The sequence below is a fragment of the Penaeus japonicus genome, unplaced genomic scaffold, assembly GCF_977035675.1.
Source record: "Penaeus japonicus unplaced genomic scaffold, GWHDUDI00000001_assembly GWHDUDI00000022, whole genome shotgun sequence".
NCBI classification, from domain to species: Eukaryota; Metazoa; Arthropoda; class Malacostraca; order Decapoda; family Penaeidae; genus Penaeus; species Penaeus japonicus.
In genome coordinates, this window is record NW_028234424.1 from 28568024 (window position 1) to 28585523 (window position 17500).

Here is a 17500-nt window from a genome sequence, read left to right on the forward strand (position 1 = left end):
TCATGCCAACAAAAATACAAATTCTTTTAGACGAAAATTAATACAAATTACCTGAGGGTAAACAAAGAAAACGGGGTTTTCACCTTCACGGGGATACTCTCATATCCAACTCTGAGTGTTCCCTAAAGTTTAAAAGAACTCCCCACAATAAGGCTGAAAATTCGTAATATTGAACCAAAATTCCCCAAATCCATTTTACATGCATATACCGTTATGTGAAAAGAAAAGTATTTGTATATATTTTTCAGGTATTTTATTTCATATTCTAATTGCAAGATTTGTAAAAAGTACTTTCTGTGATTAAAAAAAATACATTTTTTCTTCGGTATTCTAGCTAACCATTGCATATTCCACAAAACAAAATTAATATTTTCCCTTGGTATTCGGGTAAATCAACTTTGCAAGTATTTACAACTGTATTACTGAAAACTCAAAAGGTGTACCAATGAAAATGAGATTAGATGTATTACTGGAAGTCCTCAGCCTGGGCCTACTCTAATCAAGAAGCCTAATGGCCGCTGGCGACTGGTCTCTGTCTTAGTATGTGTGTGCATTTGAAAGAAATATCTGGTGGTAACGACAGAAAAGGACAGATATATCCTGTTTTTTTTCAAATGAATAGGACAACCAAATCTAAAAAATGACAGATTGTCTTTCAAACGAAAGACCTGGCAACCTGTAGGCCAATCAGCCACGCTCATTGCTGTACGCGGAAGCAAACGACCTTCATCCTTATGGAGCGCCTCGCCACATAGCATCATTTCCCCCCAAAAGATACGTCAGATGTTATATATTGTACATCTGTGAATTATGCCATGATGCTCTAGACGTGTATATTATATTTTTTAATATTTAAAATTTAAATGCATAAAAAAAAATATATATATACATACATAAATGCATATATATATATATATATATATATATATATATATATATATATATATATATATATATATATATATATATATATATTGGGTCGTTTCTATATTAGCCGATTTTCGTAAAAATGCCTGAACTTCATGTACAATTTAAGAAATAGGCAACTAGGATTTTTGTTTGTCTAGAAATGTATTTCTTATTAGAATTAAAGTAGATTTCACAATTACATTTTACATTCATATTGAATTTCAATTTTGTCCCTCATAGATCGGCCATAAATGCACTTCGTTTTATGCTAAAGGTGTGACTAATTCATTTCTAAAACAATTAATTCAGGGATTTAATTGCTATAAAGGCTCTTGATATATATTTCAATTTTAAATATTCTAATGAAAATATAATATACCATGTCTACTTTCCCGTAGATGATACCTTTAGCCACATAACATGGCAGAACAACTGTTCATATTGCCATGCCTTCGACCATAGCTGTGTTACAGCTATGGTTTACAGTTATACAATTCTGTATCTTTGGCCACCCTCCCTCTTGTCGCCAATCAATATTTCTCAACTACGACTGTGGCTGACTCTGCTACTCATTTTTCTGTTCAAACAAATCTTAAGCCATACATGTACTGCGTAGGTCTTCATAAAATTAGTAATAAACATATGGTCAGAATCCTCTCCCATGCAACACTTGCCAGCCTTTTACATGGAAACTTCATAGTTCATAAGCACTAAAATTGTATATCTCTTTGTTCTTGAAGAGGGCTAGTCTATATGCCCATTTGTGCCATCTGTATTATATGTGTCTATTAATGTAGACGAAGTACCTCACTAGAAAGTCAAGTTCTCGTCTGATTTGAGCATATATATTATTTTATGTCTGGATGCCTGTTCTGAAAATCGAAAATATAATGGTTTTCGTAGCAGAACGCTAACAAATGAAGTAGACTTCGGCAAAGTCAAGCATTCTCTTAACTAGAGGCTGGATTTTCTTCTACCTGGAGGGCAAATTACCTGATATTCCTTCAAGTTTTGCCAAAATGAGGTATATAAACATATGAACAAAAAATCCTAACCACCTCACATAACTTGCACAAATTTTTTGGCTGCTCTGGTTAAGGAAAACGGTCCATAGACCTCGAAAGCAAGTTATAGTTCTTATTTTAATATCTGCAACAATTTTTACGAACAAATATCAACAATTACTTGTTGTGTGCCTTGTAAAATAATTTTTACAAAACAATGAGATCAAAGTTAAGAACATGCATGCCACTCTTCTTATTTACGTTTTTTATGTTTGTGACTTATGTTTTCTACACCAAATTTCACATAGCAGTGTATTGTTATGTCAGGGGAAATATGCCTCAAAGGAATTTCTGTCGAGCTAGCATATGTAATGAGTATTTTGTAACTACTGTATTGCCATGTACTTTTGCTGGATTCAGATATTTATTCGGCTATATTTTCTTATTCATCATTGTCATATGCCAATCCATCACAGTTTAGGTATTAATATTCAAACAAAATTTATATATCTTTTTTTTCTAGCTTCCTTTTCAGTCTGTTGCTTTCGCACATATTTGCGTAATAATCTACACCTCCAAGGGGTCCACTACTTTTTTTCATCCTTACATCATACCAATCAATATCCTCTGTGAGAATTTCTCTCGGGCGTTTATTACCTCTCTTTGGAGAATTTCTCTCTTGGCTTGTCAGTTTTGAATGAACCATAATACCCTTTGTGTCTTTTTAATACTCTCTCTGATTTAACTAGGCGAGGTTGTCTAATTGCTCAATTTCATAGTTTCGTAATCTCTGACGGTAATGTTGCCATAATTTTATATTCTGCTATGGCGACATAATTGCACAGTAAAGTATCCTTGGATACATCTTTCATTCTTTGATCATTACGTCCTTCCAGTTAACAGAATCTTGCAAAATGTCACCCTGCGTTAATGAGTAGGGGGCAATACATCGACCAAATCTATCAGCAAACTGGAATCTTGTCTATGTAAACCATTAAAGGAATCGCCATTACTATAACTAAGAAAACCACAACAGTCGTGAGTGTGAACTAATGCATACCATATTCAGATGATACAAAATTGTTTTATTTTGTGACCTATGTGGGACACAAGTATTTTCGAATGATGTTCAGTGACCTAAAGTGCCCTTTCCTTAGGTCACTTTTCTTATTTGGCTAATATTTTGCACATCGTGATCTTATCATATTAGGTGCCTATTTATGAACTTGTACCATAATTTCGAAGAAGTGTCATTTATAAAACACCCTAATGTATATACATACACTCTTGTTGCCACGTGAGCTACTGCGGCTGTTAAGATACTATGAGGACGACTGATGCCAATCTCACCGAACTGAACAGGATTACTGTATTCACATTAATACAAAGTAAGGGTAACTATCAATACCCTCACACTGCAGGAACAGAGGTCATCTTTGGTCATAGTATTCTTGCAAGTTGCTGACATCCTCTCACGACAGTGTGGTTTTCTATACTGGTAACATAAGCCAGAGTACAGTTATAACTCATGTGGATGAGATAAACTCTGTCTGTTGAAGCCACTGTGGACAGAATTTGCCTTCTACTCTTGTTCTCTTTTTCCATCTCCTTTATCCATTTTCTATATCTCCTCTTAACGTTCAAAACATACTTGTACACATTGCTATTGATTTGGCTAAGAACATATAACTGTCCTTCATATATGTTTCCTAATATATAAGAATATGTATGTATAATGGATGGCGTCCTATGAAAAGAGAGATTAGAGCATTCAAAATTACATTGACTTTATACACAGTGGGTCTGGAGTGTATTTTTTACCCAGTTAAATGAACTTCGCTTTTTTCCAGAGTGTTGTTTGTATTAGGAGCCATCAACAATGAATCTCTACAGGCTGCCCTCGACAATGAGACGACACATTATAATGACATTATTCAAAATAACTTCTATGATTCATATCGGTAATTGAAGTGTGTGTAATTGTGTGTGTGTTATTGAACCTAGGTATTTGGATGTTACCTAGTTTGCAGTTTTTACTCCTTCCAGTCAAATGCTGTTATCTTCATTCCCATCTACATATATTTTCTTGCCTCTGCTTGCATTCAATTATCAGCCCAGTGGTTGCACTGCGTAAACAGCTTGATCTTTCTATATAACTACGTCTGTCTGGTGATAGTAATAAGAAAAAGGTGCTGTTGAATAGGGAAATCTGATTAACCACCATGGGCAAAAACAAGCAAAAAATGAAAGTTGTAGATTATTTTCTTGAGATATTCAAGATTAAAAACACTTCTGTACGTTTGTGTGCCTGTAAGGGTAGACTGATGGCTGCGAGTAGTTCGCGGTCGCAGTTATATTTCAACTCAGCCTGGCTGAGATTTCTGCTGAAGAAGCCAAGTGGGAGGGATTTGCCATTGGCGGATTGCTTGATGACCACCCCAACTGCGACGTTGCTGGCGTCCATAGGCTGGGAAACGACAATGTTGTGTCCGATGGGAAGGCGCCCTTAGTGGCATCAAATGCTTGTTGCTGGTCAGTGCCTCATTCTAGGTGCCTTGGCATCCCATCAAGGGCGCTGCAGAGGGGTCCCGTTGTGTTGGGAATGCCAGGGAGGAAATGGTGGTAGTGTAGTAACTTGGGATTGGCTGATTACCACTGGTTCCACAAATGCTTCTGGTACTCACTACATTGTGGTTTGCAGATAATTAAGAGATAAAGAACCAGCACGTTTTCCTTTACGACACTGGTAGCCCTTAGAACGAACACAATATCAGCTGGAAGCTAGCCACTTCCAGTCTGCTCTCTAGCCTGACAACCTGGTTCCTTCAGGGAGAATGAGAGTTTCTCCTCCAGAATATCTCCTTATAGACGTCAAAATACCATCTACTAGTCGCAAACCTCCTGCTGGAGCTCCTCTTAATCGTCAGCTTCCTTCCCAGCAAACCCAGCTATACACAGTACTACACCCGTAAGGAAGTCATCTTAAAGTGTACCACACCTAATCTGGAGACTACACTTTGCTTCTTCCTCACATCACAATACCACAGAAGGTCACACACCCTTCAATCTCCTTCGCCATTTCCAGAGCATACATGGCATGTAAATTCCCCTGGATATATCTTTGCTACAGATCTTCCAACTAGCTTCGAAGGGCGATATCATCGTCACTGCCAGGCCCCACACCATTAAAGTCGCTGCAGTATCCACGGCGTCCCCTGTGACTCTCGACTCCCTTTATTGAAAGTCGCAGAACGCTCTATGAGGTCATACAGAAGTTCATGACACATGAATATCCATTCCGATCGAGTTCTCGTTTACGATTCCGTACGCCGTCACCGACAGGCAGGAACCGAACCGACAGAGATCGGGGTTACAGATGCTCCCCACACCATGACGCCACCAAGAGGACTGCGCCCTCTACATTTATCATTCCAGATTATGTCCTCAAGCACGCAGGAACTGAGGGTGCCTACCTCCTGCAGCCCCAAGAGGCGCCTTCTCTCCGTATGAGATGTCTCCTCCAGCCTTCATTTCCTTGTTGACATAAGTGTTGATGTCAGCCTTCTCCAAGTCAAGGCTAAGCACCTCCCCTCCTCCCTCACCTTGGATGCAGCCAAAAGTCTGGCCCATCAATATCTGTGGTGAGTGCTCCCTTACTCTGTCCTTCAGAGGTGAACCCAGCAAGCAGTTCCATGGGTCTTTTTTGTCGCCAACATACCTCACCCCAACATTGGGACCGACTCCCGTGTCCATTATAAGGCTCTTGTGCACCAGTCAGGGGCCTTCACTCTCGCCACCACTGCACTGGTAATTACTCCTCTTATTTACATTGTCATCCCCAGCTCCAACACCTTCAAAGACATTCAGTGCGAATATCCGATTGTGACCCAGCCGGTTAACCAGGGAACGAAGCCACCGCATCATAGAGGGACCTCCTGCTCACTCCCGCTGCAGGCCGCTCGCCCCTGACCGCTAGTACATTCGACCACATGATGGAACTTGGTGTCAACTGTCCTTCTAGTAACCAATGGGCATCTCCCCTCTTTGTCAGGAAGAGGGATGAGGATTGAACACCATCACTGCCCCTGGCAGATATCCCCTGCCTCAACTTCAGGTCTTCAGCCACTAGCTCTCGTGATGTTCGTTCTTTTCGAAGATCGAGTTCTTGAGGATTCCTTTCAGTCTACAGAACAAAGAACATAAATTCCTCTGCTACCCTTCTCAACTACCTCTGATCTGGAGATCTGATCAACAAAATGGTAGATGCGTTCAACACTGCCATCAGTGCCGTTCTCAGGCAGTTTGAGGTTGCAGTCTCTTTCACCATCTTTGTGCAGATTGAGACTACAGTCTTTATCCATCTTTGTACAGTTTGAGATTACAGTCTCTTTTACCATTTTCGTGCAGTTTGAGGTTACAGTCTTTCACCATCTTTGTGCAGTTTGAGGTTGCAGTCTCTTTCACCATCTTTGTGCAGTTTGAGGTTGCAGTCTCTTTCACCATCTTTGTGCAGTTTGAGGTTACAGTCTCTTTCACCATCTTTGTGCAGTTTGAGGTTACAGTCTCTTTTACCATCTTTGTAGAGTTTGAGGTCACAGTCTCTTTTACCATCTTTGTGCAGTTTGAGGTCACAGTCTCTTTTACCATCTTTGTGCAGTTTGAGGTCACAGTCTCTTTTACCATCTTTGTAGAGTTTGAGGTCACAGTCTCTTTTACCATCTTTGTAGAGTTTGAGGTCACAGTCTCTTTCACCATCTTTGTGCAGTTTGAGGTTACAGTCTCTTTCACCATCTTTGTGCAGTTTGAGGTTACAGTCTCTTTTACCATTTTCGTGCAGTTTGAGGTTACAGTCTTTCACCATCTTTGTGCAGTTTGAGGTTGCAGTCTCTTTCACCATCTTTGTGCAGTTTGAGGTCACAGTCTCTTTTACCATCTTTGTAGAGTTTGAGGTCACAGTCTCTTTTACCATCTTTGTAGAGTTTGAGGTCACAGTCTCTTTTACCATCTTTGTAGAGTTTGAGGTCACAGTCTCTTTTACCATCTTTGTAGAGTTTGAGGTTACAGTCTCTTTCACCATCTTTGTGCAGTTTGAGGTCACAGTCTCTTTCACCATATTTGTAGAGTTTGAGGTCACAGTCTCTTTTACCATCTTTGTGCAGTTTGAGGTCACAGTCTCTTTTACCATCTTTGTGCAGTTTGAGGTCACAGTCTCTTTTACCATCTTTGTACAGTTTGAGGTCACAGTCTCTTTTACCATCTTTGTAGAGTTTGAGGTCACAGTCCCTTTTACCATCTTTGTAGAGTTTGAGGTTACAGTCTCTTTCACCATCTTTGTAGAGTTTGAGGTCACAGTCTCTTTTACCATCTTTGTGCAGTTTGAGGTCACAGTCTCTTTCACCATCTTTGTGCAGTTTGAGGTTGCAGTCTATTTCACCATCTTTGTAGAGTTTGAGGTCACAGTCTCTTTTACCATCTTTGTAGAGTTTGAGGTCACAGTCTCTTTTACCATCTTTGTAGAGTTTGAGGTCACAGTCTCTTTTACCATCTTTGTAGAGTTTGAGGTCACAGTCTCTTTTACCATCTTTGTGCAGTTTGAGGTCACAGTCTCTTTTACCATCTTTGTAGAGTTTGAGGTCACAGTCTCTTTTACCATCTTTGTAGAGTTTGAGGTCACAGTCTCTTTTACCATCTTTGTAGAGTTTGAGGTCACAGTCTCTTTTACCATCTTTGTAGAGTTTGAGGTCACAGTCTCTTTTACCATCTTTGTAGAGTTTGAGGTTACAGTCTCTTTCACCATCTTTGTACAGTTTGAGGTTGCAGTCTTTCACCATCTTTTTGCAATTTGAGGTTCACCTCAGTGCTATGTGACTTGCTACTTGGGTCTGGTCTTGCAGGTGGCCTAATGGTGTCCATACCTTTGGCTCAAGTAGCACTCGCCTGGTTAGAGTCTTCCCTTCCATCAAGTGGGAAGCCCCAAAAGTCCTAGATGCCACATGGCGATGTGCGAGGCCATGAGTTTATATGACTGGTCGTCGCCCTCTCTCGATCCCCTTCTCTCTCGCTCCAGCAACCCACCGACGGACCTGGTCAGCCTCACTCACTGATCCTCCGCCTCTCCGCCACCGCGACCGTGAAAGACACATAAAAGCAGGCCTAGCTCGCCCGGGGAAAGGTCAGGTCACGCCAAGACGTCCAGCAGCCTCATGCTCCCACAACATTGTCATTGTTTGTTCCCTAGGCACCATCTGGTGTTAGGTAACTGCACGACCCCAAACAAATCTTGAAAAATCTTACGCTAGTTTCAGCAAAGCAAATATGAGTGTCTATACACACCAAAACAGACTAATACATGATGGGTTAGTCATACATGACAGGAAACTCTTTTGAGCCGTTATGCTCATGTGGTTAAGTGGAAACCCCCTGCGCTCCCATTTCCCAGCGTAGAGAGGCCATGCACGGCAAACACGGGGGTAAATGCAAACCCCATGGACGGAGACCTAGGGAGGAGTGCGATCCCACCTACTAGAATAGCACCTAGGAACCATTTGGTCATCCTTCCCCAGTGAACCACCCACTGAACGGGCCACATCAGCGGGAGGAAGAGACTGGCCAGATCCAGGGCGGGCCCAAGTAAGGAGGGAGCTCAAGCCCCCACACCACGACATGGAGGTTCCTTTTTGTTTGAGTATCTAGTAATGCCTAGATCCTTAAAATCCAAACCATAATAATGTGGGACTCGTCGTCGCCTACATGCACACAAAATAACATGAACTGTCCATTTCGGGGTTAAGTGGCCAACCCTGAGCCTCTGCTTAGCCATCTTTTATAAGTGTGCTTGCTCATGATGCACTTGCTATTGACTGGTCTTTATGGAGTGCAAGTAATGGTTGGCATATTCCCGTTTGCTTTTGGCGAATGCTGTGGGGTGGTTTGTATATACGACATTTATTTATATTATCTGATACAGGTTCGGTGTATATTCATAAAATCTAGAGCACGTGACTCATATTACCCCTAAACTAAAATCCGCAGAAATTTGTCCTACAAGACCATCGCGTGGCTGTCGTGGGCCGTAGCCCACTGCACCGACGTCCCTTACGTCCTGAAGGTGGACGACGACGTAGTAGTAAACCCATTTAATCTGCAAAGATTTTATCATGAAATTAATAAACAGGTAATGACATTTCTTTCATTTATGTCACATCCACCCCTTAGGAACACCTTGAATTACACCTTTTTTACCTATTTATCCAACACTTCATAAATAAATCTGTTTCTATCTATCTAGCCGTCCATCTATATATCTACACACAGACACACACACAAACATGCACACACACACACACACACACTCATATATATATATATATATATATATATATATATATATTATATATATATATATATATATATATATATATATATATAATGTTGTATATATATGTGTGTGTGTGTGTGTGTTTGTGTGTATATATGTACGCAGACACACACACACACACAGACACACACACCACACACACACACACACACACACACACATGCTTATATATATATATAATTATATATATGTATATATATATATATATATATACATATATATATATGTATATATGTATATATATGTATATATTATATATATATATATATATATATATATATATATATATATATATATATATATATATATATATATATATATATATATATATATATATATATATATATATATATATATATATATATATATATATATATATATATATATATATATATATATATATATATATATATATATATATTATATATATATATGTATAATATACAATACACACACACACACACACATATATAAATATACATATATATATACATATATATATATATAAGTATATATAAATATACATATATATACATATATAAATATATATATATATATTTATATATATATATACATATATACATATATATATATAAATGAATATATATATACATATATATATATATATATATATATATATATATATATATATATATATATATATATATATATATATATATTGGTTATTTTGCAGTTAGTAGCTTTTATGAACATTTCACCAATAATGATAATAAAACCTCTTATTGGGATGCAGTAATTTTAAGTTTAATAGTTCATCGAAAGTATTCATTATTAATACTCTAAATTCTTGCTTGTACTAGAAGTGTCATGTCTGATGTCAGAAGCAAAGTCAAACTCAGTCAATGCGATTGTTTTCATCCCAAAGGCCGCTCCGAACACCAAGAAGGAACACACGACCGTCGGGAAGATCTACGGAAGAGTAATATACGCACTTCCTCAGAGAAAAGGTCGATGGGCTCTGACGAAGGTGAGTTCAGTTTCGAATTAAAACAAGTCAATCAATACAACCGATACCCGCAGAGTTTTCCAACGACTTTCGTGAAATTCGGCATCACGGAATAACCTTAGAGCAGTAGTTTTGATTAGCCGTCTGATGGCTCAGTGGACAGCTCGTCGACCTCATATCCATGAGGTCAGCAGATCGAACCTCGTCCAAGCTCGTGAGTTTCCACTGTCGTCTGGCGGATACTGACGTGGCTGGGCACTAAGTTGGGCAAGGACCAATTTCAGATCGAGTCAACACTCGTCGTCACATTCTTTCACGCGTCAGCACACGCTGACAAAGGCGGGCTCGCCTCAGTGTATACAAGCCCGACGTAGCATCTGCCTCGGAATTCTGGCTTATCCTTATCCTTAAACCTAATTCATTGCGTCCCAATTAGGTTTCATTTATTACTCTCACGCCCCTATTGGACAGTATTGTACACTAGTCACTACTTTTTACACCTTTCTTTATCCAGTACAAAAACGTTTGATTTTTTTGTTATTTACCTTATCTACTAATACATACTTTTTCATTTTATATAAGTATATTTTTTTAGTGAGACGCAGTGACCCGCAGATCAATAGCTCGGGACCCATACTTTGAAGAACCCTGCCTTATAGCACTGTTAAATCCCGACTGTCAATGACACACATCAATGCTTATCCTTTTAATTCTTCGCAGGAAGAGTACCCCGAAGAAACTTTCCCACCGTATACCACTGGCGCAGCCTACATCATTGATAGAGAATCAGTCACGCAGCTATGGAATCACGTGCCATTTGTTTCCGTTCTGTGGATAGAAGACGTGTTCCTCACCGGTTTGGTGGCGAGAGCAGCTGAACTTCGTCATGTTGGGATAAATCATCTTTACTTGGAGAACTTTACATCAATATCATTGTACGAAGGAAAAACTATATTCTTATTTGAAGCCTCACCATCAGATATACAGAGCTCATGGGATCGTATCATTAACAAAACAAAACATTAAACAGCAGGAACTAATCATACTATAATAATGGGATAGCATCCGAAAAATCACTGGAAACTTTTTATTCCTAAAAAAAAACAAGCAAACAAAACATTGACCTTTTCGCGTTTTTGCACTTTCTTGCACCATTAAGTTTCTTACCGGTTTTAGTGACCTTAACTTTTTTGACCACAGCTTTTTTGCATCTTAGACCTGTTAGACTCTGAAGTTTTCTTAATAGTAACCTTTACTCTTTTGCGACCTCGACATTTTGTGATATCCTTATGATATTTTTCATGTGTTTCCAAATGCTACCCAAAGAAAAGATCATTTCTGGACATGTGTCGCCGAAAGAAAATGATGCATAAACCTGTATAGAAGCTTGATTTTTTTTCCATGGTAAAGAATATGGAAAATCCATCTTCGGGAAAATGTTGACGAGAAACATGCAATGTAATTTTATTAGCAAAAATATAAAACTGTGATTGAAAGGTCATGTACAAATAACCCAAGTTGTGAGATATTGCATGGATTTTCCTTCGTATTTTTTGTATCAATATATTTATCTTGTTGTGATTGTATGATTTTACAGTTGTAAAGCTCCGCGAGATGTACACATGGACCATCAAAGATTGAAGCATAAACCATTCTGAATTTTCCTTTGATTTCAGACTGATGTAGACTAAAATGTGTACAAATACCAAGTCACTTTAAAAAATGAGAAATTTTTATAGTCAATAATTTCTTTAAAGTTTGGAAGTGGCACCCATTGATCTCAAAAAATGCTGGATCGAGCATCTGTTGTTAGAAAGTGAAGCCACTACACTTTAGTGGCGGCCATATTAATAGGACCCATGCAGCTAGGGGTCTTAGTGTGAATAAATGGAAAATAACTCTACTAGATGATTCGTCAATGTTTATAGAGTTCTCTGCTCTTAATCATGGCGTTCATAATTAAAGAAGTTAGCGACAATTCTGAAATCCATTCTGAGGATGAGAAGGAATTTCTACAAGAAAAAGAGGCAAGGGCTTGTTTTCCAGTTTTTAATTTTATCCTATTTTTGGTATTTTCACTTGAAGATTAGTTGATCATCTTCTGTTGAATCCGTTTATTACTATTATCAATATATATATATATATATATTATATATATATATATATATATATATATATATATATATATATATATATATATGTATATATATAACACATATAACACACACACACACACACACACACACACACATATATATATATATATATATATATATATATATATATATATATATATATATATATGTATGTATAAAGAATGAATAATAAAGTCAACGTTTTATTTGTTAACATTATCATTATTACAATAATAAGTAGTTATTAGTGAAATGTAAAATAAACAAAAGATAATGACACTGACAATGAACATGAGGAAATTGGTACACGTGATACTAATGATAAAAACGTAATCATTGATAAGGATTTGAAGATGATGGTAGTGGTTATGATGCCTCCTCCCAATATGGCGCCGATTGAAACAATAGGTAACTCAACCCAGTTTCTCTTTGGGATCAGTACTGGCATTTCATGGGTAAAAATATGAATAAATTGCTAACATATTTTGTTAAGAATCTTCTCTGAAAACGATGAAAACAACCCACACGTTAACCATTATACAAACCATTATATAATCAGAGGCATATAATCCCTCAGATTATATTCCTCATTATGCTCCCGATATCATGGTTCTCTAGGAAATTCAATGAATCTTTTACTTCCCACGCGGGTGAATTATTCCATTACTAAATAAATGGGTGTAGTGGGAAGAATACTACAGACCTGATCCCGCTTCCCAAGCAGACGGATTCGTCCGGTTAGTGTGTTTCCCGCCACAACTGACTCCGCCCACTGTCTTTGCTTTCTCTGGCTCATCGATGGTCTTAACAAGAGAGTCGATGAATTATCAATTCAGTTATTCGTGTCGAAAAATTCACGAAGGTTGTTGAATAATTACTAATTAGTGCATTATATATAAAACACTGTTTGACACATTGTAGTTTATTAATGACATAAAGTTAGGAGACTAATTCGTCCCGCTGATAACATCACGTTCTCCTTATATTTTTACTGGGTCGAGAAAAGTGAACATAAATCTATAACATTTTGTAATTATTAGTATTTAAACAAATATTATGTATTTATACCGTTGAGATGTGTATAGCCTATTACTAATTACCATTATCCCTATTATTATTATTGTTGTTGTTACTATCATTATTATTATTACTACAGCCACCACTACTACTATTACTACTACTAGTATTTACACGTATTCCAACCTGTTATGGCAGACATACTGACAAACTACGTGCAACAATATAGTTCACCTTGTGTCCACTTTTGCCAAAGCACATCCTTTCGTAAATGTATCAAGGTATGACAAGAAACTATCCTAAAAGACTGAAATCACCTGACCAGATGCCATCAAACAGTGTAACAGAGCAATAGGAGGAGTAGACTTCTGAAGAATCAACGTTAAGGCAAAGGAATATTATCAGTGGTTGATCTTTCTTAAGACTGACCTGGTGACTGGGAACAATTAGCTCTTGTACAGAGGGGAGGCTTTCCAACCTCCAGCTACCTAGGTCAGAGGTAATCCCCTTGGCATTGTCCATGATTAAAGTAGCAATTTCCTTGATAATGTCAGGAAAAGAATGCAGTCGTAAGAGGACGACCCTCCCTCTCACATGTCACTGCTATAGCACCCAAAATACCTAAATTTGGACGACCTCCTCGATCCTAGTCTGATCAACCCATCAGGTATGGCAGTGTTGGTTACTGACCCACTGTAGAGGAACAGAGAAGGATGTGCAAGACAGAAGGATGCAAAGGAAAAACAAATATTGTATGCCCCAAATACAAAGTGAACCTATGCCTGAACGGGAAGCAAAATTGCTATGTACAATTTCACACTAAATAATCAGTGAAGGAGGATACCGGATTCTTTCTGCAAGGACATTCCAGTTATATTTCAATATCTTATACAAAGGAATGAAACTATTTTTTTTCGTTATGTAGTATACCAATACGTATGGCAGTGTTTTTATTACATGTTATAAATTCAGTGCATAAGATATTTATATTTGTTTTTTTTTTTTAACTGTTCAGCATGGATATTATAATAGTTATGAATAGGTATAATTTCTCATGCCTATATAAACGAATTAGTCCTCTAATTCAAAGTCACGATGTAAATGATTCAATCAAAAGTACATAATATACAGGCATACATGATTCACACAAGTACAAAAATGTAGAAGTGTTTTTTTCATTAAAGAATAAAAGTTGGGAAGTAAAGGGTTAAATGACTAAGTCTCTGACGAAGTCGCACCGCTGAGGAACTATCTTTTATGCAGGAAAGGAAGAGAGGGAAGAGGTGAAGGCGGTGTTGCCATGTACATCCAACATTTGGCTTAAGCCCATGAGCTTTGCTCTACTACCATGTCACTCAGTGTTGGCATCGAGCACCGTGTGCCTTGCCTTGCGCACTTTTATTTGACATTATTTATTGGGAAGCATTAGCCATTCCTCCGATTTCATTAGTGAAAATACTCTTGGACTTGTGTTTTTTTTAAGCATGCAGATCCCAGGGCTGATTACACCCGTTTCCTCACCTGCTCAAATAAAAATAATGTTGGAAATGAGGAAGCTAAATCCATGGCTGATTTCTCATTTGGAGAATCTTGTACTGCCCTATTTTCCTCGCTACAAGAAAAACTTGAAAGACACCGCGTCATTCTTCCATAAGCATTCAGCAGTACTTCCATACAAAGTACTATTTTCGTACAGACAGATGAATTCTGTCTTGGAGTTCTGTTGGAGGACTTCCTGGAATTGATGATGTCCTGTATCAAATGATATCTCATTTACAGTGATAGCGGTTCTACCAGTCGCGAAAAGGCTCTTGCCAACTTCAACAACCTGAATTTCTTCACCTAATTTCTCGCCAGAATATGGCAGTTATCTGGGACGCAATGGTATCTGCTAACTCATCTGTCAGTATCCTTCTCTGTGTAAGCAGTTATTGCTGGCCATTTCACACTGGTGTGCAGGACAAGGGATGACAACTTTCTGTGGTCCTTCACACGGGTTAATTTACTACTCACATCATTCCCTCACTTAAGGTGTTGGTGATCTAGTTTTTTTTCCTAAGAATAAGGTGAACTGTTTTAACTTGCTAGAGCTACTGTGTGGCCACTTGCAAAAAGAAAGAAAAACACTTTTCATGCAGAATGGTGCACCCAGCCACACTGCAAAGTATGTTAATGAAAGGCCAACTGATTGTCTTCCCCATCTTTTTTTCTACTAACCCGGTAATTCTCCAGAAAGAGAAAGGCATGTCATCCATCCCCAAGGTGCAAGCTACCATCCGAGATATTTTGGATAATTTGGACCCTAAATACCATCAGAAACTTCTCTAACTCAATGCCTTCAGGCGGTCAGGAAGGCATATGACTACTAAATACAGTACTGAGTATTGATGAAGGTTTCCTTATAACTTTTAATTCCAAGTTTTGTGAAGTGCGTTGCCGAGGGAGGGTCGGCATCAGATTCAACCACCAGTTCTGCCACTTGAGGCCCCAAATTTCCTTTGGGACCTCTTCAATTGGGTCTATGGGAAGAACGCAGTGATAAGAAGTTATTTCAATCCCCATCCAGGTAACGATATTGACATACCAGGAAATCACTGACCGGTTTCTCTCACTATCTGCAAGCTGTGGGGTTTCTTTTTCAAGAACATGTGAAAAAGAAAACGTGCAGACTCCATCCCACCATATCAATATGGATTTTAACTATTTAGATAGACTAGATGCCCTTGTGAATGTAGAAACTACTGTTCTAAGGACTGTCTCGTGTAATTGCAAGCATCTTCAAATGTCCAGCGAGATGCTTACATGATGTGGAAGAACACATGCAGACTGCATCAAGTCGTGCAATTGAGTGGGTAACATCAGTGGTGGATTACCCAATAATCTAATTAGGTTAAGTCTAGGGGCCCCCTATAGCCCCTACCGACCCAGACATTACATTAAAATGTGTATAATAACATTTTTCCCATTTTACACAATTGTCAATTTGTCATTAGTATTAAGAAAACAAAATGTTTGATTTTGCTTTACTTTTTTAACATTACTCCTTATGTTCTCTTAGCCAAAGAACTCCAAAAGGTCTTAATCCGCCACTGGGCAACATACTACAGTTTAAATCATCTTGAATTATGCCCTGGCTTTGTACTTTCATTGTAGAGAACATGTCTATAAATCCTTCTTAGAAGCAAACTCAATGCATTTTGTCCAAAATATAAATTCTTGGTTAAAATACTCAGAGATGGATATGAATCCGGAGATGGTGTAAGGGTTGCAGTGGTGTGCAGACATAAGACATGTTGGCATTAGCCGTAATATTCACTGCAGAGCTACATGTCATCCTTGCATACTCAAGATAACTAGGGATCCCAAGACCAAAACCATTGTGATATACTGCAATTCTCTTAATGCAAGTCATCAACAGCCATCACTCATCACACCCAGTGTGGTGAGGGCTTGCAGTAATGCTAGCATGAAAGAAGTTATCTCTCTGTTGGGTACATCCTTCTTGGTGTCGGAGGCCTAGATGAGCTGGCAAGAAGGCCAAAGCAACTGCCATTTAGCCCTGTAACACAAGTTTGTATTTGATAAGGACTAATGTGAATAGTCTTAACAGTTAGGAGTTGTAATGTAGCACAACCGCTATGAAAGTCGAGGCTGTGAATGGAATACTGCCCATGACAAGCATGTTGCAGCTCACTGGAGCAAAGCCAACCGGATTGAGAACCATCAACTAATATTGGAGTGGAACCTTCCACTTCGAAGTGTGCTCCAGAACTTTGCCTTGAGCTCTTCTTTGGTAATTTCCCTCTTCCGAACAAGTTCCCCTGGTATGGACTGTTTCAGGCTGGGACTTGGGAACCCCGACTCTACTGTGGGGGAAATTCCGGATCACTACAAATATGTCAGGTTCACAATGTCTCACTGGTGTAACAGGTGGTTCGCTCCTCTCAGCACATAGCGATTGCATAGGGGAAGATTTAAAGGTCCCTTGCAGATTCTCAGAGAGAGAGAGAGAGAGAGAGAGAGAGTGTAAATTGAGTTCACCATTGAAACCGAGGGGAGAAGAACACATACGATTATCTGCTCTGATGCA

At 38.5% G+C, this 17500-nt stretch overlaps 1 protein-coding gene across 1 annotated transcript in view; it reads left to right on the top strand.

Moving 5' to 3' along the window:
* The window catches only part of LOC122243651 (beta-1,3-galactosyltransferase 5-like), an 18436-nt gene extending 6125 nt beyond the window's left edge, over positions 1–12311 (top strand). The window contains exons 4-7 of the mRNA XM_086549967.1: positions 3764–3874; positions 8946–9087; positions 10178–10279; positions 10979–12311. Coding sequence (XP_086406093.1) covers positions 3764–3874; positions 8946–9087; positions 10178–10279; positions 10979–11284 — 661 coding nt within the window. The 3' untranslated portion in view covers positions 11285–12311. The remainder of the gene's footprint in view (positions 1–3763; positions 3875–8945; positions 9088–10177; positions 10280–10978) is intronic.
* Positions 12312–17500: the final 5189 nt, after the last annotated feature.